The sequence below is a fragment of the Lepidochelys kempii genome, chromosome 19, assembly GCF_965140265.1.
Source record: "Lepidochelys kempii isolate rLepKem1 chromosome 19, rLepKem1.hap2, whole genome shotgun sequence".
In the NCBI taxonomy this organism is placed as follows: Eukaryota; Metazoa; Chordata; order Testudines; family Cheloniidae; genus Lepidochelys; species Lepidochelys kempii.
Window position 1 is genome coordinate 7,210,180 of NC_133274.1, and position 24,288 is coordinate 7,234,467.

The 24,288-nt window shown below is 56.6% G+C and overlaps 3 protein-coding genes across 8 annotated transcripts in view; 2 read left to right on the forward strand and 1 right to left on the reverse strand.

The window, feature by feature from the left end:
* On the forward strand, positions 1-20,409 carry HPCA (hippocalcin). Of its 6 annotated transcripts, none has more exons than XM_073318000.1 (5): positions 1-91; positions 2,928-2,964; positions 13,911-14,308; positions 17,046-17,151; positions 18,197-20,409. In XM_073318000.1, exons 3-5 carry the CDS (start codon positions 13,931-13,933, stop codon positions 18,292-18,294), a joined length of 582 nt encoding a protein of 193 aa, XP_073174101.1. In that variant the 5' UTR covers positions 1-91; positions 2,928-2,964; positions 13,911-13,930; the 3' UTR covers positions 18,295-20,409. The 6 variants fall into 6 exon arrangements, with proteins under 6 accessions (XP_073174101.1, XP_073174103.1, XP_073174105.1 ...); XM_073318002.1 differs by having other exon boundaries at positions 2,928-2,960; XM_073318004.1 differs by lacking the exon at positions 2,928-2,964 and having other exon boundaries at positions 7-91.
* Positions 20,089-24,288, reverse strand: part of TMEM54 (transmembrane protein 54) — an 8,091-nt gene continuing 3,891 nt past the window's right edge. The window contains exons 3-6 of the mRNA XM_073317999.1: positions 23,731-23,790; positions 22,695-22,883; positions 21,781-21,912; positions 20,089-20,905 (exon numbers count right to left, since the gene is read on the reverse strand). Coding sequence (XP_073174100.1) covers positions 20,813-20,905; positions 21,781-21,912; positions 22,695-22,883; positions 23,731-23,790 — 474 coding nt within the window. The 3' untranslated portion in view covers positions 20,089-20,812. The remainder of the gene's footprint in view (positions 20,906-21,780; positions 21,913-22,694; positions 22,884-23,730; positions 23,791-24,288) is intronic.
* NDUFS5 (NADH:ubiquinone oxidoreductase subunit S5) overlaps positions 22,947-24,288 on the forward strand; it is a 93,131-nt gene continuing 91,789 nt past the window's right edge. The window contains exon 1 of the mRNA XM_073318007.1: positions 22,947-22,950. The gene's annotated coding sequence lies outside the window, so the exon portion shown is untranslated. The remainder of the gene's footprint in view (positions 22,951-24,288) is intronic.

Sequence of the window (24,288 nt, forward strand, 5' to 3'; positions counted from 1 at the left end):
CATCAGCTGGGATGCAGCGCTCGGGCGGGCACTAGGCTGGAGCGCAAGGGGGGGAAAGCAGCGGCCGCCGCTTCTCCTTCTCGCTGGGCAGGTAGGAAGCAGCCCGCGCTCGGCTTTGCCATTTTGATCGTTGCAGGGGAAAAGTTGTTGCAGCCGGGGGGGCGGGGGGGGGGGTGCAGGGAGCCGGGCTGGGGGAGGATGTGGGGGGTGTGTGCAGAGGCAGGGAGCCGGGCTGGGGGAGGATGGGGGGGGGATGCAGAGGCAGGGAGCCGGGCTGGGGGAGGATGGGGGGGGGGGATGCAGAGGCAGGGAGCCGGGCTGGGGGAGGATGTGGGGGGGGGGATGCAGAGGCAGGGAGCCGGGCTGGGGGAGGATGTGGGGGGGGGGGATGCAGAGGCAGGGAGCCGGGCTGGGGGAGGATGTGGGGGGGGATGCAGAGGCAGGGAGCCGGGCTGGGGGAGGATGTGGGGGGGGATGCAGAGGCAGGGAGCCGGGCTGGGGGAGGATATGGGGAGGGGGAGGTGTCCTGGTGGTTGGTCTTGCCCCCTTTCCCCGAGGGGGTCGCCAGCTCCTGCCGTGCTGGGGGTCTGGAGACAGGACAGGCGGGGCCCCCGGGTCCCTTTAAAAGAAATCAAACGCTTTCGCCGTAGCTGCAGCGGCCAGTGGCTCTGCAGAGCGGGGTCCCCCCACCCCCATGGCGCAGGGGGTGGATTCCCCCCGCCCACCTCTCTGACCCCCGGCTTCGAGACCTCTCCTGCCTGTCCTCTCCCGGGCCCGGAGCCAGCGGTCCCGCTGGAAGTGCGTGCGATGGGGGGCGGAGGGGGGGCTCAGGGCCGGGGGCGAGCCGCCTGCATTGCTGCAGCGGGACTCGGCTGTTCCTAGGGGCGAAGCCCCCGCCCTCCTCGGACGGCTCCTGTGCCCCTCCCCGGCAGATCGCCACTGACCCCCCCCCCCCCCCCCCCGCAGCTCCGGGCTGCCGCGATGCCCGGGGCAGGATCTCCGGCGCTGAAGCGCCTCTTGCCCGCATGCTGGCGGCGGGGTTCCCCGTGTCTCCTCCGGGGGCTCGCCGAGCTCAGGCCCGCCTCCCCTGGCGGCTGTGTGTCCTGCTCCCGGGAGCCGCGGGGAAGCCGGCGCTCCAGGCCCGGGGTGGGGGAGTCGGAGGCTCCCCGGGCAGCAGGAGCTGAGCGCTCTGCCCTAGCCCAGGGGGCTGCTCTGAGCTAGGGGGATCCTGCTGGGGCGGCCAGGCTTGGCTGTGCTGGCTGGAGCTGGGTCTCTCCTGCCCTGCCGTCCTTGAATGCTGGGGGAGTGCCCCGGTTCCCTGGCTGCTCGGACCCCCAGCCCCCTTTCTGTGGGGGCAGGGTACCATGCTGGGCAGGGCAGTGCACCCTTCCTGCCCCGCCCCTGTGCCATGCCCTTCCCCGCTGGGCCAGTTCAGCCCATGCTGGGCCAGGTTCCTGGAAGCCGGCAGGGCAGCGGGGCTGTGCGCCCCTTGCTCCAGACCACCACTGTTCCCTGTGTCGTTTGAACCAAGGCTTCATTGCTTAATGAGGGAGCAAATCGCCAGCCGGTGCCAATCCGGTTTGAGAGGAGCATGAAGCAGAGCGTCTGGGAGAGGGGGGGCGTTGGATAAAATACCTTGGAGAGCAGCCCAGCCCTCCTCTGCAGCAGGGCTTCCTGGGTGCCGGCATCCATCTGGCCTGCTCCCTCCCCCCCCCCTTCGTTAAAGAGAATAACTGAGGCGATTCAATCTCTGGGTAGCCCCTGGTCCAAGCCTCGGCACCGCTTCTGCTTCGCCTGCCGCCTCGAAGTGCGTGTACGCGAGCGCCGTGCTCAGGAGCAGCCAGCTGGAGAGCCCAGGTGCCCCGTGTCACACTGGGCTCTGCCAGGCTCGTGTAGGGCAACTGGCGGAGGCAGGTCAAGGAGCTCTCGGCAGATGAGTCTCCCGTGTAGGAGAAGAGGGGTTGGTGCCCCTGCCCCTGAGGATCTGGAGGCCCAGCTACTGCAGAACCAGCAGGGTAGGGGAAGGGCCTGAAGCCTAAATAATGGCCCGTCAAAGGGCTCTGTGGATGGAGACCCTCCCTCGGGAACTCAGAGGGATCTGCTCCCTGGATGAGTGATACTGAGTGAAACAGTCTCCTCTGCTCAGAAACGGGACTAACTCGGGGGTGGGCTTTTCAGGGATTAACCCTCACTTCATGCTCCCCTTCCATGGGATGCAGACGCAGTCTCATGCTGAGACCTGATCGACGTGTAGGTTGAGTTATTGTAACGCGGGGCTGCCGTCGAAGACCACTGGGGGTGGAATGCCATGGCACACCTGGCCGAGGGTGCTGGCCATGGGCAGTTTGTCACGCTGGGGTGGCTGACTGCACAATCTTCCTGCTTTGCCAGGCGAGGTGCTGCGATCTGTCTGTAAGGCCTGGGACGGCTTGGAGAATGGGCCCCTTTTTCCTGTGTGCTAATGCCATGGTGGAGCTGTACTCTAATCACAGTCCCCGGGCTTGTGAGTTTGGGGCAGGGAGCTCTCAGTGAAGGCTCCTCTAGAATCGGACACCCTGTTGGCGGCTGGCTGTGTCACACCAACCCAAAGCCCAGCTGCTCAACAGAGCATTTTGCCTGATGGGCTGGGAGTAAAGCATGCTCTGAGCCGGTGCTAACCCATGGGGGTGCCCTAAGCAGGAATATTTTTGCCTCCCCGATTCTAAAACAGGCAAGTTCTTAGTATAAAAAGTGAATCGGGGGCCTCCTTGAGCTGCTCCGGGCCCTAAGCAATTTCTTAAGCCAGCTCTGAGCATGCTGTCTATGTAACTCTGGGGCCCAAGTCCATTACACCCAGGCTGCCATGGGACTGGCTAACTTGGATTCAGGAATCTGGTGTCTGTGTGGCCAATGGATTACTGACCGTCCCTTTAAATTCTTATTTCCAGCGCCTGGATCTCCTGTCCCATCTCTGCTCTTCGGTGGGTGAGTCGAGGATTGACTCCGAGCATTTTGTGTCTTGTCTGTGGTGGGGATGGGTAGCTCATGGAGGGGGTGTGAGGAGGTAGGTGTGTGCGCATGAGGGTGTATGTATGCATTAAAGATGTTTAAGTGAGGAAGGGGGTTTTTGCAAGAAAACTGCTTCTAGCAGAGCCTAAATCATCCTCCCAGGGCTGATTTCTGCAAGTCCTGGGCATCTCCCAGGGTGCTGCACATTCCAGTGCTAGATCACTGCGTCCCACTGCTCGTGCAGTGAGCAGGCTTCTTGTATACCTAACCCCCGGAGGTGCTTATTCACTGACTGCATTGAAGGCCTCGTTCGCGGGTAGGCTGTTCCCTGGGCCGGTGCTCAGGAGACGTGGCCGGGCAGCACAATTCAGGGGTGTGTTCTGAATGGCAGTTTGTTCTCGGCTGGAGGTGATGGGGCTGGGCGTACATGTGCTGAGCAGCGGCAGGGCCATCTAATGTAAAGAGCATGAGCTGATCCCTGCTCGGAGCAGACGGGCTGGGGGACTGGACAGGAGGGACTCTAGCAGAGAAGTGGGAGCACAAAACAGCCATGGGGAGGATCCGGTGGTTGGCCGGAGTATAAATGGGCTAGGGTTTGGCAGGGTGTCTCAGGGAATTAGGCACCCAGATGCCTTTGCAGTTCGGTGGAAGTCTGATTCCTAGGTGCCTTGAAAAATTCCAGCTGGAGCGGGCTCTGTTGTCTGCCCAGTAGGTTGTTCTGTTGAGCCGCACTGGGGTTAGGCGCAGAAAGCTCGCAGGTGCAGGCAGGGAGGAGTCCAGGAAAGGTGCTGAAGTCCCAAGCAAAGCACCAGAACCGGAAAAGGTTCTGTGGAAATCTGCCAGACTCGTCTCTTCGCTCTCCCTCCAAACAGAAGCTGGGAACAGGGCAGCCGCATGGGCAGGCTGAGCCTCTGGTCTGGGCTGGAGCCTGCTGAGCATTTGAGCCTTCTGGGTTCTCGCTTTGCTCAGCCCACTGCAGCTGTGGGAGGGTTGCAGAGCTGATGGAAAATCCTGACATTTTGGTGTCTGTGCAGTCAGTTAAAGCTGCTCTTTAGTGTTTGCTTCGCACAGGGCAGGGAGAGGGGAGTCGTGTGCTGAGAACCCGCTGGGATTCCTGCTCCTCCCAGAGCACTGGGAGGCTAGGTGCTCTTGTGCCGAGAACTGGGTTCTAGTCCCAGCTCTGCTGTTCAGCCAAGCCAGCCGTCCTCTGTGTGTGTCTCTTCCCTCCTCTATAAAACAGGGGTGGTAACACTGCCTCATCTCCTAGGAGGGGGCTGAGGCTGACATCTCGGACGGATGTGCGTCCTTATCGGCCCCCTCTCAGGAGCTGTTAGCAGAGACCCACACATGCGTTTTGCTCGCTGAGACCCGTCTCTCTGTGTGTGCCTGGTGTCTGCCCCTGCTCTGGGAATGGGCACTACCATGAGAGGCAATGAGGTTGCGGGACATGGCAGTGGGGGTTGAGGTGGGGCCGGAGGAGAGTGTGGAGCATAAAACTGACGTTGGAAGAGCCTACGGGATGGCAGAGCAGGATCTGCAGGCAAACAGGAGCTGGCTTTGCTGGGATACAAACCAGCCTGCCTTGGAACTGGTTCCCCTTTGCCCTCCATGGCTAGTGAAGCGCTTGACGTCTGTTATCTCGCTATTCCCCTTCCTACCCCTACAGCACAGCCACTGCTTGTGTTTCCCCTCCACAAACGGGAACCTGTCTTCGGTCCTCCCACCTCCCCTCTGAATCCTCAGGGCAGCTCGTTGGCATCTTCCGGCCTGACCTCCCTTGGGTGGATGGGGAAAGGTGGCTGACCCAGTCTGCAGAACCTGAAGCCGCAGCAATCCCCTTCCCCTGATTAACGCCTGCCTGCCTCAATCTGTGGGGTTAGATTCCTGGGACTCCAGCGCCAGGCGGAGGCTGTAAAGCATCGTTTAAATATTGATAAGAAGGCAGGCAAAGCCGCTCTTCCTGCATCTCTGCCAAGCTCTGCGTTTCCGTCCTTCACTTTGTCAGTGCGCAGAGCTGAAAATAAACCTTCTCTCGAAAGGGAGCTGACCCAGTTCTGTTAAAGCTTCAGACAGGAGAACTCCCATCCCAAGCAGAGCTCTGTCCACGCGGGCCAGGTCTCCCCAGGCCAATGGGGTATTTAGCGCCTGTTCTAACTGTGGCCTAATGAGTTTTCACCCAGTGGTTCCCAAGCCTTGTAGGTTGAGGCTCCAGCTTTGGGAGCATTCTCCAGCAGTGCTGGTGAGGACTGCAGCAGTGTGAATGGACCAATGGCATCAGTGTTCCTAAAATTGCTGGGATTTTCCACGTGGTCATTCTAATCTCCAAAGCATGGGATTTCCATTGGGTAGGTTCTGGTGGGAGCGTGTTTTGTGTTCGGCGAAAAAGCCAGATGCCTGCAACATCCGTAAGACGTAAAAGCTGAGTGAACTTTAAAGAGAACTGTTCATCTGATCCTATAAAAAAGGAAACAAAAAGGCCCCAGTATGCCATGCTCTGCAGTTGATGGGCAAATCGCCTCATTAATAGTGGAGGGTGGAGAGGAAACGCAGCAAGGTGTGGCAAAACGTCAGACATGTGTGCAGATGACCGTTATTTCGGAACCTAGAGAAGATGATCCTCAAGAAAACTCCAGAGGGACCTAACCAAGCGAGGGGCATGGACCACCCCATGGAAAATGAAATTCACTGTTGGCAAACGCAACCACGCGTGCTGGAAAGAATAGTATGGATGTACGTCGTGCTGTCTTCTAAATTAACCGACACAGACCCTGCACATCTCTGTGCATGGTGTAATGAGAACCTCCGCTCTCTGTTGTGTAGTGCCGGTGAAAAAGGCAAACAATGGTCAGCTGTATAAGGAATAGGATCGAAAAGAACATGGGATAATGAGCAAATCAGTTACTTTAAATGGGCCATAAATCCTCATGCTTCTTGGCACAATCCAACCCCTAACTGACATCTGGTTATGAACAGCAGGGCCATCAGTTAACCACATGCCTCCAGCACTGGAATCTGAATGATGGGCCTTTGGTTCAGAAATATTCAGAAAGAGATCAAAGGGCAGCTCCTCCGGTGGGGGAGAGTATCAACGGAGAGAGGCCTGAGCACAGAACCAGGAACCAGGAGTTTTTCCTGCCTCTGATATTGATTCCCTTTGTAGCTTTCGGCCAATATGGAACAGGCTTTGAATGCTGGAGTAAGCCTCTGGCAAAGGAGATGATCCTGTTGCCAAGGGGCTGGACTGGGAAGTGGAGGCTTGGTTCTGTTTCTAGCTGTGCCACCAATTTGTTTTGCAACCTTGGGGAAGTTCCTTAACCCCTTGGTGCGTCAGTTTCCCATCTGTCCCTGCCTCACAAGGATGCCTGAGGGCTAGCGAGCTGACTCTGTGACGCACTCTGGAGAGGAGATGCATGCACAAGCAAGTGTAACAAGTAGTGGATGGCGATTGTGGTGTCACGCACCCGGGCCGGTACAAGGAAGGCAAGAGCTAGTTCTCACTTGTCCTTCAGGAACTGGAATGATGGAACCTCCTACTGGAGTGGTTCCCTTCTGCACGCAGAGTTGGAGTTCTTTGTTCCGAACTGAGGACGGCTCAGGGGCTGGGGGTCTCTGTCCTTGTCCTGCAGTAGTCCCTCGGTTCAGTCACCCCACCCAAGGGGCCTTGAGATCTTCAAGCTTAGGTCAGGCTCCTGTTCTTCCCCAGCTGGATTACTGATCCCGCTTTAGCCAGGAGTGACACCTGGCTAGTGCTGCACTATACGGGAAACTGCACTATCGAGAGCTGCTTAAAAATAAATGAACTGAAAGCGTCATAATGATAGTAAACATGGCTTTAACTGTTGGGAAGCTGCCATCTGGACAGTCAATGTGGGTCAAGGCATAAATCTTATCTCCCTGTTGAAATGAATGGGGAAGCGGAGAATTGGAAGGTTGTTGTGAATTTAGAAAGAAATAAGACTTCATCTCTTAACAACTTGGCAGTTCTCTGAATTCCTCCCCCTCCCCCAACTTATTCCCCTGGCAGCTGCATTTCCTAGGTATTGTTAGTCCTGCCTCAATGCAGAGAGGAAGGACTGGATTGCCTCTTCCAGCGCTGGCTGGTTTATTTCTGGTGGGTGATCCAAGCTGAAGTTTGAGTCAAATGGCAAGCTCCCGTTGAGACCCCAGCCCATGTCACTTCATGATGACACTGAACCAGTGACGGGTGTGCCTGAAACTCTTTAAATTCCCTTTCTCCCTGTATGCTCTTGGCTGAAGAGCTACCAAATATTCAGTGAGTTGTGAGCATTCCTCTCAAATTCAGCAAAGGGCATCGCAACCCTGGTCCTCCTGCAATGTGAGGACTGCCCCGCACCCCATGCCCCTAAACTGCATCTCTCTGGATCACGTGATGGAGATCCCTGCCCTGGGTTGGCTTGCAGAAACCCAAAGTGTGTCCCACCCTGATGCATGGGAGGGGGTGCAAGGAGGGAAGGGGGGAAATTGTGAGGGGCTGGCTCTGGTGGTGCTGAAATCATCTCTAATTTGTGATAATGAAGTGGGAAAAGGAGATCTGTGGTACCAGATTCTGAATGGAGGAAATTCCTGTGGTAAGAGGTCCCTGCATGGATTCTGAATGAGATGCACCCATGCTCCTGGCCTGAATTCATGTTCCTCTTAAACTAAGGGGCAAACAATGAGAGAGACCATCCAAGCCCCTGCTCTGCAGGACATGGTCTTTCTTCCTTCCCTGTCCCCGTAGGTCTGCCTGGGCTTGTTTCCACCACCTTATGTACAGGTGTACGGGCCTCTCCTCTATCACTGCATCCAGCTCAGTCATCTGGGCGATGACTTTCTGAGCTTTCCAGTCTGCTGAGTGCATGGAGCTTCGTGTCTCCTGCTTGCTCTGTGTCTCTGGCAAACAGCTCCGGCATCCTCCTTCATTACTTCCTAATTGAACAAGTGGCTCATTGAGCTGGACATTCGTGGCGCCTTGGAGAGACGACGTGGGCACTCTGAGTGGAGGGAGCAAGGTTAGAGAAGCCAAGCAGGCAGGAGCTGACGTGGCTGGCTGGCCCACTGGCTCCCATGCTGGCGACTGTTCAGATCACACACCTAGACGCGCTGCCCCAAAGATTCATGTTAAATTAAATGTACAGAAAACTAACTAGGAAAAATAACTCTTTTCTCTAACCAATTAATAGGCCCCAATCTCCCCACCCCCTCTCTCATCCACCATGGAGTCACTGGGGCTTCTGTGGGGAGGCAGAGGACTGCCTGCGTGGAGCTCCTTATATGATTCTCCTCATGCCCTTGGACCCTGATCCTGCAAACACTTCTGGCCAGATTTTTCCAGCGCTCAACTCCCATTGTTCTCAGCGCTGTGGCACTCACAGGAGTAGTCCTGACGTTCAGTGGGACTATGTGTGTGAATAAAGCTACCCACCTGCTTGAAGTGGCTGCAGAATTCAGCTCAGCCCAGCGATTGCTTCCTTTGCAACCCATGTATACAGCATAGCCCCGCAGATCCCCGCCCAAGTGATGCTTTATCTCTCCTGGGGCTGCTTTTATTTTTTTAGTTTTTAAAGACAAACCCTTTTAGTGATTGCAAAATGTAAAAAGCATGTTCAAACCCCCTCTGCACTGCGCTGGGCGAACCCCGTATTGCGGGAAAGCCGCCCAACCATACACAGTTGAGGTCTGCAGGACAGAGCCAGTCTAACTGCATCCTTGATATCATTTTCCTTGTGCAGCTGTGCTTGAATGGCACATTGTGCAGCCATCGCTGCTAGAAATAGGCGGAGAGGGGAAATGAATATGCTCAGAAAAACCTTTTCTCCCTGTCTCCCCCCCCCAAAGGAAAGGACTGGGTTTTTTTTTTTCCTCTGACAGATTCTAGTTTTAAATCCTTGAATCCAACTGGGGTGGGAGGAACACTGCACATGTATTCTATGCTCTTTTCAGGTAGAATTTGTCAGACTGACACCCCCCTCAGTATTAATATGACAGTAACGCCTGGAAACCCAGACTGAGATTAGGGCCCTAAAGTGCTAGGTGCTGTACAAACACCTAGTGAGACAGTCCCTTACACGGTACTAGTTACAGTGTAACTAGACAAGGGGAGGCTGGGAAACAAGCGCAGTGATTAACCAAGGTCATGCAGCAGAGCCAGGAACAGAACTGAGGTCTCCTAGCTGCCACACCAGCACCTTATCTGCTAGGCCACCTGGAGAACACTGGCAACCTCTCGCACAGAGCTGCTGCTGGCTCCGATTGTATTCCGCTCGTGCTCTTGTGCGGGACAGACCAATGTAAACAAACTGGCAAAATGTGACTGTAAACATCAATATTTAACTGAGCAGTTGCAATAAGCTGAAACCGGGACGAAAAAGCTCATCCACGTTGGGCTAATATTAAAGACTTTTAACTAAGTCGCTGATTTGGCATTTTAAAAAAACCTCTGCTCACCTTCCCCCAGAGAGTGACTCTTTGTGAGGAAGGAGGTGGCCCATGAGGAGTCATGCTGTGATGGATTTGATAGTCACCACATTCCCCTTGGTGACATCTGCAAGAGCCTGTTCTTCCAAACAGCTGAGACCCAGAAGTGGGCTCACCCACAGAGTGGGACATCTTTGGCTCAAAGTGAGTCTGATCTCACGTGCCTTGCCCACCTGGACCCCCTGGGAGTCATGAACACCCAAGAAATTAAGACTCAGGCTTCTGGTGATAGGCTTCTTTCACTTAGGGCTGCCTCCCTGGCATCTGTCAGTCGCAGAATGGAGAGGTGATAAATGGGACCAACATCCTCCTTTTAACAACTTTGGGTTCAGCTTTCCAACCCCTGGTCCTTGAATGGCGCCAGTTGACATTGCTACTAGGCAAATCAAAACACTGACTCATGCATTTGCTTCCCTTCAAGGTTAATGGTTTTGTTGCGTTTAAAACTCTGGTCCTGTTTTCCTCCAATCTAACCTTACACCCAATTAGCTTTGCTTAGAAATCTGTCTGCTCCCTGCCTGGCTCTCCTCTGGAGAGTCTGATTTTAATAAGACATGCCAGGGTGTCTTTTATGGCCAAAACAATGCTGTCTTGACAGCGAGTAGCACTTAGCCTATGGTTCTGTGTCTAACAGCCGCCATGGCTCACTGTCATCAGACTATAATACGTACTCTGTTGGCTCGTTGCTTCCTTCAAGACTCCCCCGTGGAAAGGACGCATGGTCGTCTCCTCTCCAGAGGATGCTCTCTGCTCTTTGGTTCCTCTTCATCTGCCTACCTTGCTGGTAGAACTGAAATTCCTTGCTGGGAAATGGGCCGGGGGGGGCACTCTGTTTCCTTGGATTGGTTCCGTAACACCTGACTTAGGTGTGGCTTGTCAGGAATTCCCTAAAGAGCCCAACTGAGTGGAGATCCTCTGTGAGGAGGCGGAGATGTGCAGCCAGAGGGAAATGCACCGACCTGATCTCCCCTTTCACGTCCAGTCTGGGTTATAAATGCCAACACTCTGTGTTTCCCCAGCGCCTTTCATGGGGCAATCTCAACACACTGCACAGCCGAGGGGAGCCTCCCAGATCAGTCAGTTTCACCCTCATTTTGCAGAAGCTTTGAATAAATGACTTGCCCAACCACTTACCGTAAATTGGCTGCAGACCTGAGAAGAGAACCCAGCATCCGTGAGCGTCAGCCATGTGCCCACCCCATCGCTCGCGTTGAAAAGACTCTGTATCCCCAGAGCTACCTGAGTGCTGTGACTGGTCCTGCTGCTTGTGCCCACATGTCAGGGGCTCGGAATGGTTGATTGCACCCTGGCACTGGGAGGGAAAAAGGCTAAATTTAAGGGTAATTACAAGAGGCTGCTTAAGTTTCCAGTGAGGAGAATAAAAGTCTCTGGCTGCAGAGAATGGACAGAAAAGGTCCAGTGGGAGGTAACGAATCCAAGTGTTTCTGTCGCACTAACCAAGGAATCGCTCACTACACAGCAAATGGCACTTGCTTCCTTTGAACCTTGGTGCAGTGTTAACGTCTCAGCTTCCTTATTCCAGCTCTGCGCTAGTTTTAATCTCTGCTCCCCAGAAGCGTTGGTCTGTTCTCTGCACAGTCTCGGGATGTTGCGCTCTGTTCTTAGAAGCTCCTAGTCAAGCTGGAAGGTGGGGTTGGGGGGAGGGGGAGTAATGGGGATTTGGAGAAGAGCAACAAAAAGGATTGAGGGGCTGGCTAATGGGGCTAGAATTCAAGGAGCCGAAGAGGGCTAGCATAACCAAATGACCAGGGCGTGGGTGAGGGAATCATTTTGGGTGGCTCCAGGCTGTTTTCATCCTTATCCCTTGTGACATGTAGGCTGACTACCAAGGAGGTGGGAGCGCGTGGGTCCCTAGCAGAGATCAGGGTCTTGAGTCTTTTTCTTTGTGGGAATTTTCCCTTACTCCACAGGCCCTTGCTCTCCAGGTGCGCTCAGCGGTTGGGGTCTGGACTCCCCCTCTCTGGGATTGGCAGCCTTCTCCGAGCAGAGCTTGTACCTCCTAAGCAGGGTTGATCTGTTTACAGGGCTTTGGAGAGTGACAGTGGCCATGATTAATTACTTGGAAATCCCTGCGCTGCCCAGCCCCTCGCTGGTCCCTCTTGCACAGCGGGCAGGGGGATGGCAAATGGCACATGAGCATCCCTGCTGGCTCACCAGACGCAGGCCTAAAGGCAAGTGGTTAATGGGGAGGGGAAATGGAATTAATTCAATGGCCTTCTGCCCTGTGATCTCGTGTCTCTTTGACTCCCTGGTGCCCGCAGAACCCTGCTTCTTGGGCTTGGCTGTGCAGATTTGATTGTTAATAGGCTGCCAATTAATATTCAGACGAGGGGGTGGAATGATCATGGGGTTGCTGCTGCCAGTTTGCTCTGGAGCTATGTTACGCCTGTGCTTGGCCTCTAATGACTGTCCTTACCCAGCGCTCCTCTCCTCCTGGCGCCCACAGAACTGGCCTTATTTGTATTGCCATGTAGTGCCTGGAGCCGGAGCGGCTACAAGGATGCTTGTGAGGCTGACTTGGAATTGCTCAGGGGAGTGAATTCCCAGGATGGGGACCATGGAGCAAGCGAGGGGCTAAAGCCACTGCAGGGGCTGTCTTGTCTTAGGCATGATGGCTAAGGGCTTGTCTCCATGGCAGGGTTAGCTCGCGTGTTGCCCCAAACTTCACCCCCCCCATTCCCCCCCAGAAATCTCTAGCTCCAATTAAGTGGTGCTTTAAGCTCAAGCCAGCCGGCCCATCAGGGGGTGGGGCGAAGCTTGAGTGTGGCTTTGATGAGTGGTGCAGTGGGGGGCCCCAGCTACAGGCTACAAACTCCAGTTAGTAGCCCTGTGCCGTGCGGTGCAGCCTCTGTCTCCTGAGCTGGGCCGAGTGGTGTGATGGAGCGAAAGGGTGTGATGGAGCCAGACTAGGACGAACCAGCGCTGAGGGCTGTATTGGTTTGCTCGTGGCGATGGGGCTGAGCTGTGTCCCTCCGCTGCAGTCCCAGTGGCTAATGTTTGCATGGTCTCTTCCTTAGTGTAGACAGGACCTGAGAGTCCTAAAGCCAGGGCCCCCCTGATGTGCGGTTTAGGAGGAAGCACTGTCCCCACTAGGTTATTCAGAGCGCTAAATGCTATCCCCCTCCTAACTGGTCCCAGCAGCCAGGACAGCGATTGGCGCTTCGCCACTGGGCATTGACAGCTGCTCTCTTGGCAGCTGCATCGTGCACCAGCTCCAACTTCGGGGTGAGCTTTGGGGGCAGGCATCTGGAGGGCGGTCTAGAGAGCGTGGGGGGACCGTTGGTGAGGGCTGCACTGAAGAGACAGAATCTCACTCTTCTGGCCGCCTTTAGGTGAGGTGCCATGGGCCGGCTCTGCCTCCAATGGGGCCAGCCCTTTGGGTGAAAGGCAGGAGTTGCCCTCGGTGGTCTGGGCTGAGAGGTATGGAAAGGATCATTTCCCCCTCCCCTGTGCATCAGCGCTTCTCCAATCTTCCCCCTGCCCTCCTGGTGTTTAGACCAGCCCAGCAAAATCTCTGCCTTAGCTACTTGCAACTTTGAGAGTTGCTTATAATTAGAGTTGCCGTCCCGCTGCCCCATTCTCTCTGCCCAGCCCCGGGAACGCCTGGTGTGAAAGGCGGCCACATAGACGCCTCACCTTCTTCCTAAAGCGCCTCAGCCCGGGGCCTAGTAATAAGTCAAGGATGATTCATGCTCCTCCCACCTCCGTGCAGAAACCTCCCCCAGCAGCAGCTGCTCGAGCTGAGCAAACGCTTTCTCTTTTCTGCAGTGGAGCCGATGAGGGAACCTGGCAGCATCCACGGGCCTGTGGTGGGTCGTTGTGGGATGACTGCTCGGTGCACTGGCTACTGCAGGTGCAGCTTTCATGACTGGGAAGGAGACGGACAGTGTCTCCAGGGCTGCCTAGGGGGACGGGAGCTTTCTGACTCCATGGGGCAGTGAGGTCTAAATGGGCTCAGCGGGGTCGTTTCCTGCCATGGCTGTGTTGGGGGGCATGGTTCCGACTCAGGCAATATTCCTTCAGGTACAGTCGTATTTGAGTGAATCCTGACTTGCTATATCTAGCCCCAAACACTGCAGAGCCCCACTGTGCTAGGCGCTGTACAAAACCAGAACGCTGTGCAGGATGCTAACCAGCTCCTGGGTGGGGCAGTATCTGAGTGGCACGGCTAGTGCCGAGTGCTTTGCGGGGCTGGTTTAGATGGGGGAGTTGTAGCATTTAAGGTCAGAAGAGACCATTCTATCATCTGGACTGACCTCCTGTAGAACAGGCCAGAGCATTTCACCCAGTATGTCCAGTATTGAGTCCCCGATGGGTGCTCATAGCTGGGGAAGAAGCTGAGCTACCCACCCGTGAAGGGTGCTGGTAGTTGGGAGAGGGACTGACCAGATCTGCCTCTCATCTCTTTGGCTCCTGGGGCCCAGATTAAGGCTGTGAAGTGACCATGGGGAAGCAGAATAGCAAACTGCGTCCAGAGATGCTCCAGGACCTGCGGGAGAACACTGAGTTCTCGGATCTGGAGCTGCAGGAGTGGTACAAGGGCTTCCTCAAGGACTGTCCCACCGGCATCCTGAACGTGGAGGAGTTCAAGAAGATCTATGCCAACTTCTTCCCCTACGGCGACGCCTCCAAGTTTGCCGAACACGTCTTCCGCACCTTCGACACCAACGGGGATGGCACGATCGACTTCCGAGAGTTCATCATCGCCCTGAGCGTCACCTCCCGGGGCAAACTGGAGCAGAAGCTCATGTGGGCCTTCAGCATGTATGACCTGGATGGTAATGGCTATATCAGCCGGGAGGAGATGCTGGAGATCGTGCAGGTAACACAACCCCCCCCTTCCCCAATTCCCTCTTCCCTTGGCCGTGTGGCTTCCCTGTGCCTGGGCGTCAACTGGATGAGCTTGCAGTATTGCCCTGCCTACGAGCCTGATCCAAAGCCCATTGCAGTCAAGGGAAAGATGCCCCTTGATGTCAATGGGCTTTGGATCAGGGACTCAGCTAGCTGAGACCCAGGCATCCACGTAGGCCCCTTGCACTAGGACATGCCCCATAGGGAATAATCCTGCATTCTGCCCAGGGAGACGGGACTAGCTTGAATGGGGCCAGTCCTCCAGAGCCATGCACCCTGACTAGTCATACGCCCCAGCTCAGAAGGGCGAGTGTATCTCCTCCACCCTGCCATGGTGTCAGCAACCAGCCAGGGTGCAGTGCAGCTGGGAATTGGATCAGATAGGTTCTGTTTGTCCCAGGGGCTAGCACTGCTTAGGGGGCTAATGCAGGCATGTGTCTGTCAGCCATGGGGATGCAGGGACCAGGTGGGATTCAGTGGCTGGAGGATAATGACATTTGGGAAGATGGAGGGGTGGGGGCTGGATTTTGTAAGGAGGAGCAGATTCCCTTCACAGGCTTGTCTTCCCAGGGAATGGTGGGGTGTGTACGTACTTGCTTTAACAAGGGCCGGGCTGGGCTCCACAAGGCATCTCTTGAAAAAGCTTGTGTTTCCTGATCTCCTTCTTTGGTCTGCTGGCCCCCTCCTCAGCCTGTGTCCCAGTCTCTCTCCTCTGAGCAGTGATGCTGAGCGGGGCAAGAGCAGACCGAAGGGTTGAATTTAATGGGGGTTAGAGGGTGCGGGATGGTGAGCCGGACAGATTAGCAGAGGGCAGAGTGTGAGGTGACTGCCCGTCACGGGTCTCTTGCCTGGCTCTGAGGAGCAGCCTTCTGGCAGGGCTGGGAGAAGGTCACGCTGTCCAGCCCCCCAAGCTGTGCCCTCTGCAGGTGGAGGCTGCTCAAAGTCTCCCTTCTCTGATGAAAAGCCAGGATGCTGCCTGTCAGTGGCATCCGCTTTCCACAGGAACAAAGAGTGTTGCAACCAAAGCAAGGGACCGGCCTCTCACCCAAACTGGTCTCTGCTGCTTTAGGTCCCAGGCGAAGGGATTTAAAATCTGCCCTAGGAGCGCAGGAGTTGGTACGTTGACAGCAAAAACTCCCGTGCCGATCGGGGAACCGTGGCTTTGAATCCAGGGTCGAAGCTAATGGCTGACTCCGTTTTCCCACTGAGATGCAGGAAGGATCAAGCTGGTCCTGGCAGGGCTTAATGCACTCACTGCCACGAGCCAGGTGGGAGCGCGGCAGGACGCAGGAGCCCAGGACACTCATTGCTCGGGGGGCTGGGGAGAAGTGAAGCAGCTGAAAGCCAGAGCCCTTTATACTGAGTCTCTCCTCTGCAAATCAAATCCCTGCAGGGCCTAAGGCAAGGAGTAACTGGAACGGGGGAGCAGGGATGGAAATGGGCTTCTTGGCTAGGGGATTTGGCATTCGGGAGCCCCAGTGCATATGTCTCTAGGGGAGAGAGGAGACCCAGTTGTGCTCCACTGTCTGAGCATAGGAGACCTGACATGAGGGGCTGCGGTACCCTGTGCACGAACCACTGCAGGGAGTATAGTCGGCGGTCTTGTCCCAGTGTCAGATGGACACAGAGATCTGTTCAGAGGGGCACTGTCTGTCTGCTTCCCATCATCCTAGGAGCAGCCCTGGGCGGGTCTGCCCTTTCCAACAGCAGGAGCCATTAGCTTGCCCACCTGTGCTGGGTAACCCAGCCCGGGTCATGGGGATGCTGCCCCTCATGTGAGCCAAGGTCCCGCAGGGGAACTAGCAGGAGCCCTCCCTAGCTCCTCTATGCCCTCTGCAGGTGATAGTTGGTTAGCGCAGGGTGTTTTCACCGTAAATCGAGCTGCTGGGGCCAGCCCCCTCCACTCTTCACAAGTGCAGCCAGGCGCGAACTACAGCTGCCCTGCTAGGAAACAGACTGGCAGTTGGGCCCCATTCACCAGATCATCCCAGTGTCCATCTGTGGCCTTGTACGAGGGGCCGCTTCTGATGTGGGACGTCCTGATTGGCTGGGGGTGCAAGCTCCCATCTGTGTTGTAAACAGGAGAAAAGAGCAACTCCCCTGAAGAGCCACGCCCGGGATGTAACACATGCCCTCTGCAGAGCACGCCATGACCAGGTGTCCAAAGGGCAGCCAGGGATGGCCCTGGGGGAGAGGGAGAGATGGGCTGACTTAGTCTAGGCTCGGTGGCATGGGGGGGGGGCATGGGGAGCGGAGGGTGTGCTCGCCAGCACATCACTACCCTTGTCCTAGGGCTGGGTCAGCTTTGGAATTAACCACACAGCCCCGGCACTCTGAATCTTAGTTACAGATGCCTTCCTGGAGCAGCCGGGCCCCACCGGAAGAAGTGACCCAGTAGCTATTACACTGATCTTGTTTAATCAAGTCTGCTCCATTGTATTTCCCTGCTGATGTGCCGGCAGTTGATGCGGCTAACAGGCTTATTCCACTGGGTTGTTTTTTTTTTTTAAATGACGCTTATTCTCCAATGTAAAACCAAAACCTGTTTGCAAAGGCAGGCGTACAAGCCCTCTCTGCCTCAGCTCCGGGGCTTCTAAGTGGCTTTTGCAGCTACTCCACCTGGGTCTCACCCGCAGCACCCAGGGCCCTTACAGGTTTGAGTCGTCAGAGGTCACGACTCCCCATCTGTCCTCTTCTCCCTCCCCTAGGCCATCTACAAAATGGTTTCCTCGGTGATGAAGATGCCTGAGGATGAATCAACTCCAGAGAAGAGAACGGAAAAAATCTTCCGACAGATGGATACTAATAATGATGGTAAATGAGAGGAGATGGAGGGAGATTAAGGAAAGGTCTCATTGCTAAATCCAGGGGTCTTAGGATCAGAGACATGCAAACTGATTAAATGCATCATTTTCGTTTAGCGTGGGGGGGGTTGGAAATCACAGCACTGGGGGGGGGAAGAGACTGACAGGGCTGCTCTCCTGTGGCCATGCCATGATATAGCAAGGGCTGCTGTGGGCCTAGGGCCCTGGGTCCTTGGAGGGGCTAAGCCCAAGCCAGTGGGCTTGATTGTGTTTAAAGCAAAACCAAGAGTGGCATCAGAAAGTGCCCCCCCCCCCGCGCACACCCACAGTTCCTGGGCCCTGCAGTTAAGGCTGGAGGCTATTTGGACAGGTGGTCCAGTGGTTAGGGCACCAGGGTGCAGCTGGGGAGATGTGGGGGCAATGCTCTGCTTCGCCACTGATTCCATCACCCGGGGAAAGTCCCTTAATTTCTCTGTGCCTCAGTTGCCCAATGGGGATAATAGCCATGCCCTGCCTCAGGGGGGGCTGTGAAGACAAAGACCGTAAGGAGAAATACAGCAGCCCGCTCCTGGCCCCTGGGCTCAGTCCATCCAACTTTCCACTGCCAAGCCAGCCCAGGCGGGAGAGAACAGGGCATGGGAAGATGTCTGGTGTCCACCATCTGGGGCTGTTGTCCCCTTAATCGCGGTCAGTCCAGTAAACTCTGCCCCAGGCAAGGCACTGCTGTAGGAACAGCAGCTGCACCCTCAGCAGCCTCACTGCTCTGGGGGCGCGGGTCCCGTTCCCAGCCGCCAGGAGAATTATTTCACGTGGTAGGGACCTGAGCAGCCCTTTCCCGGACAGTCTCCCCTCCCGCAGTGCGGGGGGGCGCCCCATAGCTATAGAGCTGCAGTAGAGAGAGGGCAATTATGCTAAGTCGTGCTTTCTTGACTCCGGGGTTGCAACCCGCCCCCCCCTGTATTGCTAGGTTGTGGAGGGGGCTGGTCCTGGTCTGGAAAGGGGCAAGCTGACCCAGCTGTGGACGCACCAGGCCCTTTCTTCTCTCCTTTCCCTAGGCAAACTCTCTCTGGAAGAGTTCATCAAAGGTGCCAAGAGCGACCCCTCGATCGTGCGGCTGCTGCAGTGCGACCCCAGCAGCGCCTCGCAGTTCTGAGCCCTCCCGAGGGGAGTGGGGGATGGGACCCATCCTCTCCCGAGAGCACTGCCAAGACACCTGACCTCACAAAATCCCCGGCTCCGCCACAGAGGCCAGCTTCCCATAATCCTCTGGGTGAACGGACATGGTCCCATGAAACGACAGCACGGCCCCTGTTTTCTCGACTCATCCACTCTGCTTCCCTCATGCCGAGTCCGTAGCCACGGCCTCGGGAACGTTCAGCTGGTTCTGGGGCTCCCGGGGCGGGTGGGAGGCGGACAGAACAGGACCTAGCTGGAAACCACCTTCACGACGCCTGTGGGCTGGAGCACAGGGCCAGGCTCAGCATTGTCCTCCGGGGGTCCCTGGGAGGTGGGGCCAGGCTCAGCATTGTCCTCCGGGGGGGGGTCCTGGTCTCCCTGCTCAGGATCTCTGCCTTGTGAGGTTGCACAATGCAGCTGGGCCTTTCCATCGCTGTATGGGAAGTGGCAGCAGGGAGAGAGAAATAGCTGCCCCTCCTTTAAGCTTCTGCTCCTCCACAGGGGGAAGGAGGAGCTGCTAATCTCAGCCCACAACCCATCGACTGCACTAGCCGCCTGTGGTACCCCGAAGGGGGGGTATGTCTAAGCTCACCGTCTCCCCTCCCCCCAGCAGGGACACAGGCAGATGCTCTTACCCCTTCATTGCCCCCCAACTGCCGGTCCTGCAAAATGGGAGGGATGCAGCTGCTGCAGGGCCAGCATGTAGCTGTAACGAAGGGCCACTTCCCTGGCTGGGTGAGGCTGCGCTCCAGGCTGCCTATGCGGGTTTCCCCTGAGGACTGACTGGTGCTTTGGGGGGCACGACCCCTGGGCCCACTCGTAGGGGAGCAGAGGGGGCCCGCGCCCTCCCTTCTCGAGATGATTGCCATAGGTGAAGCTAGAGGGAATAGGCTGGTGTCTCTGCAGCTAGTAGAGACTGGGGGGTGGGATCCTTGGGCTAGGTCTGCAGGAGGCTCCTCCTAGGAGCAGGAATAGAGCTAGGTATTTCCCCATGCAGCTCGGGAGAGGCTATCCAGACCGAACACTTCCCTCTCTTCTCGCTTCTGCCAGGATTTTCCATGGACTCAGCCCCAAAAGCTTAGCAGCGAGCACCAGAGCAAGCCAAGCCCCCGGCTTCTGCCAACCCAGGTGCACAGCAGGGGCCAGGGACTTTCTTCAGGCCGCTGTTTAAAGACAAGCCGGTCAAGAGCGCACACGCCAGGTGAGCGCGAGCCCAGCCCTGGGGCCACACAGAGGCTAAAGTCTGGGGCTCCTGGAAGAAGCTTGAGGGGGAAAGGTCAGTCAGCAAGGGGAGGGGCTCTGGCTGCACCCCCAGAGACTGAAGGGGGCGGGGGGAGTAATCAGCCTGCACAGGGGACTTGCTCTCACAGCTGGTGTCTGAAGGGGAGTTAAGCAAAATTAATTCCCAACAGGGCTAGGGGTGCCAAAGCCCAGCTGGGGGCAGGGGGGAGAGGTGCCAGAATGTGGCCATGGCAAAGCCTCTCTTACTGAGCCAGAAGTTGGACTTCCTGCCCTCTCCCCCAGTGGCCGTGTAGAGTAGGACACCACCCCGACAGTGTCCTGGTGGAAGGGGATGTACCCATCTCTACAGCCTGCCCCAGCTGGAAGGCAGGGGCTGAGTAAGGCCCGGGGGGAAGAGAGACAGTGGTAGCAGCCTCAGCCCTTGGGCTGCCCCCCCACCTCCCAGCTGATTGTAGCCTCCCCCACTTAGCACAGACGGGGAGCAGCCCTGAGGACCCCAGCGCACACATTAAAGGCCACTGCTGTCTGTCACATAATTTTGTTCATCAGTATTTCGTTTTGGCTGCACACAGATCCCCTTGGCAAGGGGAAGGAGGGCTCAGTAGGGCCGCCCCCACTTCACACAGAGGCAGAAGCCCCGCGTCACAGGCGGGGCTCTGTCAGCACAGACCCTCCCCCCCAACCCTGCCAACTGTCTCAACCCAGGTTGTGGAGATCAACGTGTCCCGGTGTGCTCACGCACCATTCAAAGCAGACGCTCGCTCGTCCCATCCAGTAACGAAGGGAGTGCTTGGGGTGGGGGTGGGGTTGCTTTTGTTCTTTTAATATCTTCAGAATAAAGTTTTGTCTCCGTGCAGCTGCTTGTGGGATGATGTCAGACCTAGGCATGCCCAGAATGAGATTTCGTCTCTCCCTGGCTGGGGGAAGCCAGTTTACATCCAACAACTCCCAGCCCCTTCCTCACTCGCTCCCTGCAGCCGAGCAAGCAGGAGAGGGCCAGGAGATTAAGGCAGCAGGTGGAAGATCCCCTCCCCTCATTACAACAATGGGTCTGAGCAACAGCACTGCCCCGGGGAGGAGGCTGGGATGGCAGAATCCCATGAGGCCAGTGCAGCATATGGGAGAACAATGGTGGAAGGAAGGCAAGCCACTGAGGTTGCTGGGACAGCAAAGCCTGGTTGGGGGCAGGTCCATGCGGTTGATGCACGAGCGGAGGCTTGGACCCGCGGTGCCAGGGGGCTCCTCGGGCCTGTTCAGAGCCACACCGTCTCCACTCTGCCCTGCCTCAGGAGGACACGGCCCTCACTGGCTTCTCGATTCTCCACTGGGACGAGCTGCAACGTGACCTTGAAACGACACGGGAAGCGAGTGTGAAACCAGAGTAGCCGGGCATTCGAGCACCCCTCAAAGCAAGACACCAAGCCACAGGGCTAAGAGACAGGCCGCAGAGCTTGAGGGATCAGGCAACACTCCATGCGTACCGACTCCGAGACCCAGCCTGTGTCCTTTGCACAGGGCATCCCTAGTTACACACATCAGACAGAGCCAGGCTCTAGCTCGGCCTTTTGATCCTGGTTTCTAACGGAGGTGGGATCCCCAGTTTCCATTTGGGGGCCAGCAGGGCTTTGGCACCCAGGCAAAGCTGCCCAAACACAGCAGCCGCACTGAGGAAACGCTCTGTATCAACACAGTGTTGCTCAAGCACACAGCGGCTGAAAGTCCTGGGAAGAGCTACGCAGAACAATCCCCTCTGATGGCCAAGTCCATAAGTGCTGGGGTGGGAGGAGCTTTGGGATCAATTTGCTACATGGGCAACAGGTCTGACAAGGAGTGAGCCTGGCCCACGGCAAAGCTGGAGGGGCCGGACACAATAGCCAACCGGCACCTCCCAGCACTGGGAGCTGAAGGACAGGGTCACTGGTATCACAAAGCCTGATCCAGCTGCTCTGACCACCACACTGGCCAATGGGTGGGACGGAGCCGGCCACTTGGGGCCAGATCCTGCACTGTTACAGCAGCCCCATTGACAGCACTGGGAGCGAGCCGAGAACCTGCCTTCATCTCCCCCTGTGCAAAGCCCAGAGAGCAGAAGCAAACCCGGGGATTCAGCCAAAGGGAGCGGCTACAAATAGGACATTGTGAATCCAGCCCCACAGCCCTTAGAAGGGAGATACCAGGGGCTCCAGAGCCGGGGTGAGGAGACCAGGCATGCCAGGGTTACCTTTTTCTTGCGGGTCCCCCGACACAGTTTCAGGTTGAGGAGAGTGAGGGTGAGCAGGAAGCACCGGATGCTGAAGATGATCTCCACCACGTCGAGTATCAGCGACATGGTCCAGAGGGACAGCGAGGAGCTCTGCGGAGAGGAGTGGGTCAGGAGATCTCTTGGGGCCTGAGCCAAACCCACCAAAGCCAATGGAAGCTGTCCCATTGACCCCCACCTTCCCAAAGGCCTGATCCAAAGACAGGCACGCTGGGGTTAGCACTGGGTTCAACGCCCAGCCCTGCCGCTGACTCACTGTGCGACCTCAGGCAGGTCATTTCCCCTCCCTCCACCGTGCCTCAGTCTCCCCCTCTTTAAAGCAAGGATGATACTTCCTCTATCCCGGGGCTGCTGGGACATTTAATGCACGAGGGTCTACAGCCCTCTGAGGTCCCCAGATGGAAGGTGCACAGGGGTGGTGGTATTAGGAGCAACAACATGATCAGAGCCTTTAAGGCCAGAAGGAACCATTAGATCATCCAGGTGGACCTGGCCAGTCATTTTCACCCAGAGGCCCCTATATTAAGCCCACATACTTTAGGCAGACTAACATTTCAGGAGACTGAACTGCACGCTGCAGGGAGAGCATGGGAGAGTCCCCAGTGCACCCTCTGCTCAAGGCCCCTGCTATGGGATCCCAGCAAATGAACCACGCCCCCATGCTGCAGAGGAAGGCCAAAAAAAAAATCCCTGAAACCGCATAAACACCCCGTATTCCACCCCCAAGGTCCCAGCTGCAGCAGTAGCTTCTGCCCTTGCTGAGTAGGAGCCAGGGGCATTACTAGACACTGCGATGCCAGAGCGGCAGGTGCCCCTCGCTCTGTGGAGCCTTTCCCCTCCTCTCACAGGGATTTCAGAGCCTCCCAAGCACTTACATAGACCCCGGTGGGGTCGAAGGAGCACTCGTGGGAGATCTGGATCAGCTTCACATTGGCGAAGGTGCATGTGGCCAGCAGGGCACGCCCTTTGTTGGCGAAGGTGAGGATAATGGAGACCGCCAGCCCCACGGAGCAGAAGAGCGAGAGCAGGGTGCTGCTTATGCTGAGGGAGAAGACTGCCCACTTCTGCGGTGAGTCAGAGAGAAACACAGCTAGTTACAGCAAGGGCGGGGGGGACACAGACCCCGGGTCGTGCTGCAGCCACCCATCCAGGCTGTCTGCATCCCTCCCACCGCTGGCCCTTCACACAGATGCCAGGGAATTCAGTCACCATGGGACCACGTGGTCTGAGCACAGGCCTGGGAGCGCCCTGCCACTGACTCACGGTGGGGTACAGACCAACCGTATTTTAAGAGACATCCTCTGGTATCCCACCACAGCACTACAGATAAGCGGTGTCTGGTTTGTTTCATGCAGCTGCCCTTTCTTTCCTTGAAGGGTGGGTGAGTCACGCTGCACTGCACCCTGAGATGGACTCAGCCTCTGCCTCAGTTTCCCCAAAAGGAGAATCCTGAGGTTAATTTAAAAGTTTGCAAGTACTTAGGCTTCCTCCCCCTCCTCCATCCCCAATCCTCTCCTGGGGTGGGAAGGGAGCTTATCCTCCATCTCCGTCACCCCTAGACATGCATGCTACTTGTCCCCGAGCCTTCCAGCCTGTCCTGGGGTTTGACGCTCGCATGGAGCCACCAAACAGCACAGCTCTCTCTTGCTGGGCGTGGCACGGAGCTGCAGCCGCCCTAGGCAAGTTCCCAGAATGCATTCCCAGACTCCAGTTCAAACAAGTCTTTCCCCTCTGAAGAGGGGAAACTTGCAAACAGCTGAGAGGCTCAGAGAACCCAGACAGACCCTTCCAGAGTGAAAGACGAGAGAAGCTGGAGAGAAACAGGGGCCCTTCCCCCAACAGAGCTGCCTTTGGTGGGGACAAGCTCCCGAAGCATGACAGGACTGGGGGGGATTCGGGAGCTGTCCTTACCAGAGCTGTTAGGGAAAGGTATCTGGACAGCACAATCGCAGCTATGCCACAGGAGATGGTCTGCAAAGGAAGCACAGACAGCAACTGGAGGAGATACTCTGCCAAGCCCCTCAGGCTAGAAATAACTGGTGCTGAAAGCCCCAGGGACTTGGGGGCGGTCATCTTGCCCCCACAGTATTTGCTGTTTACTTCAGTTGGCTCCCCCCAAAAATCAAAACGTCCAAGCCCTCTTCTCTCGATGCAGCTGAATAGCCGCCCCATAGGAATCCAGGCACAGCCACCCTTAGCAACCTGCCTCCAGGAAAACAGGCACGGTGGCATTCACCACAATAAGGTGCCAACTTTCAGGGCCGGCTGGGAACCATTTAAATGCTGCTGGTATTAAAACCAGAAGGAGGCCCTGTTTCTCCCTGCTGTACCACCGCTCGCCTCGGAGGAGGTACAAGCAGGGAAGAGTTGGATCCAGCAGGTGCCGGAGATCGCCAGGACTCTGACCTCTTTCGAAGGGCTGGCCCATAACCGGGGCTACAGCTTGCCTTCCTGGACCAGGCTGAGCTG

Bases quoted from the DNA above. Each gene is read 5' to 3' on its own strand.
- HPCA (XM_073318000.1), top strand. From the start codon at position 13,931: ATGGGGAAGCAGAATAGCAAACTGCGTCCAGAGATGCTCCAGGACCTG. The intron at 14,309-17,045 runs GTAACACAACCC...TCCCTCCCCTAG, and splicing joins AGATGCTGGAGATCGTGCAG to GCCATCTACAAAATGGTTTC. The intron at 17,152-18,196 runs GTAAATGAGAGG...TCCTTTCCCTAG, and splicing joins GATGGATACTAATAATGATG to GCAAACTCTCTCTGGAAGAG.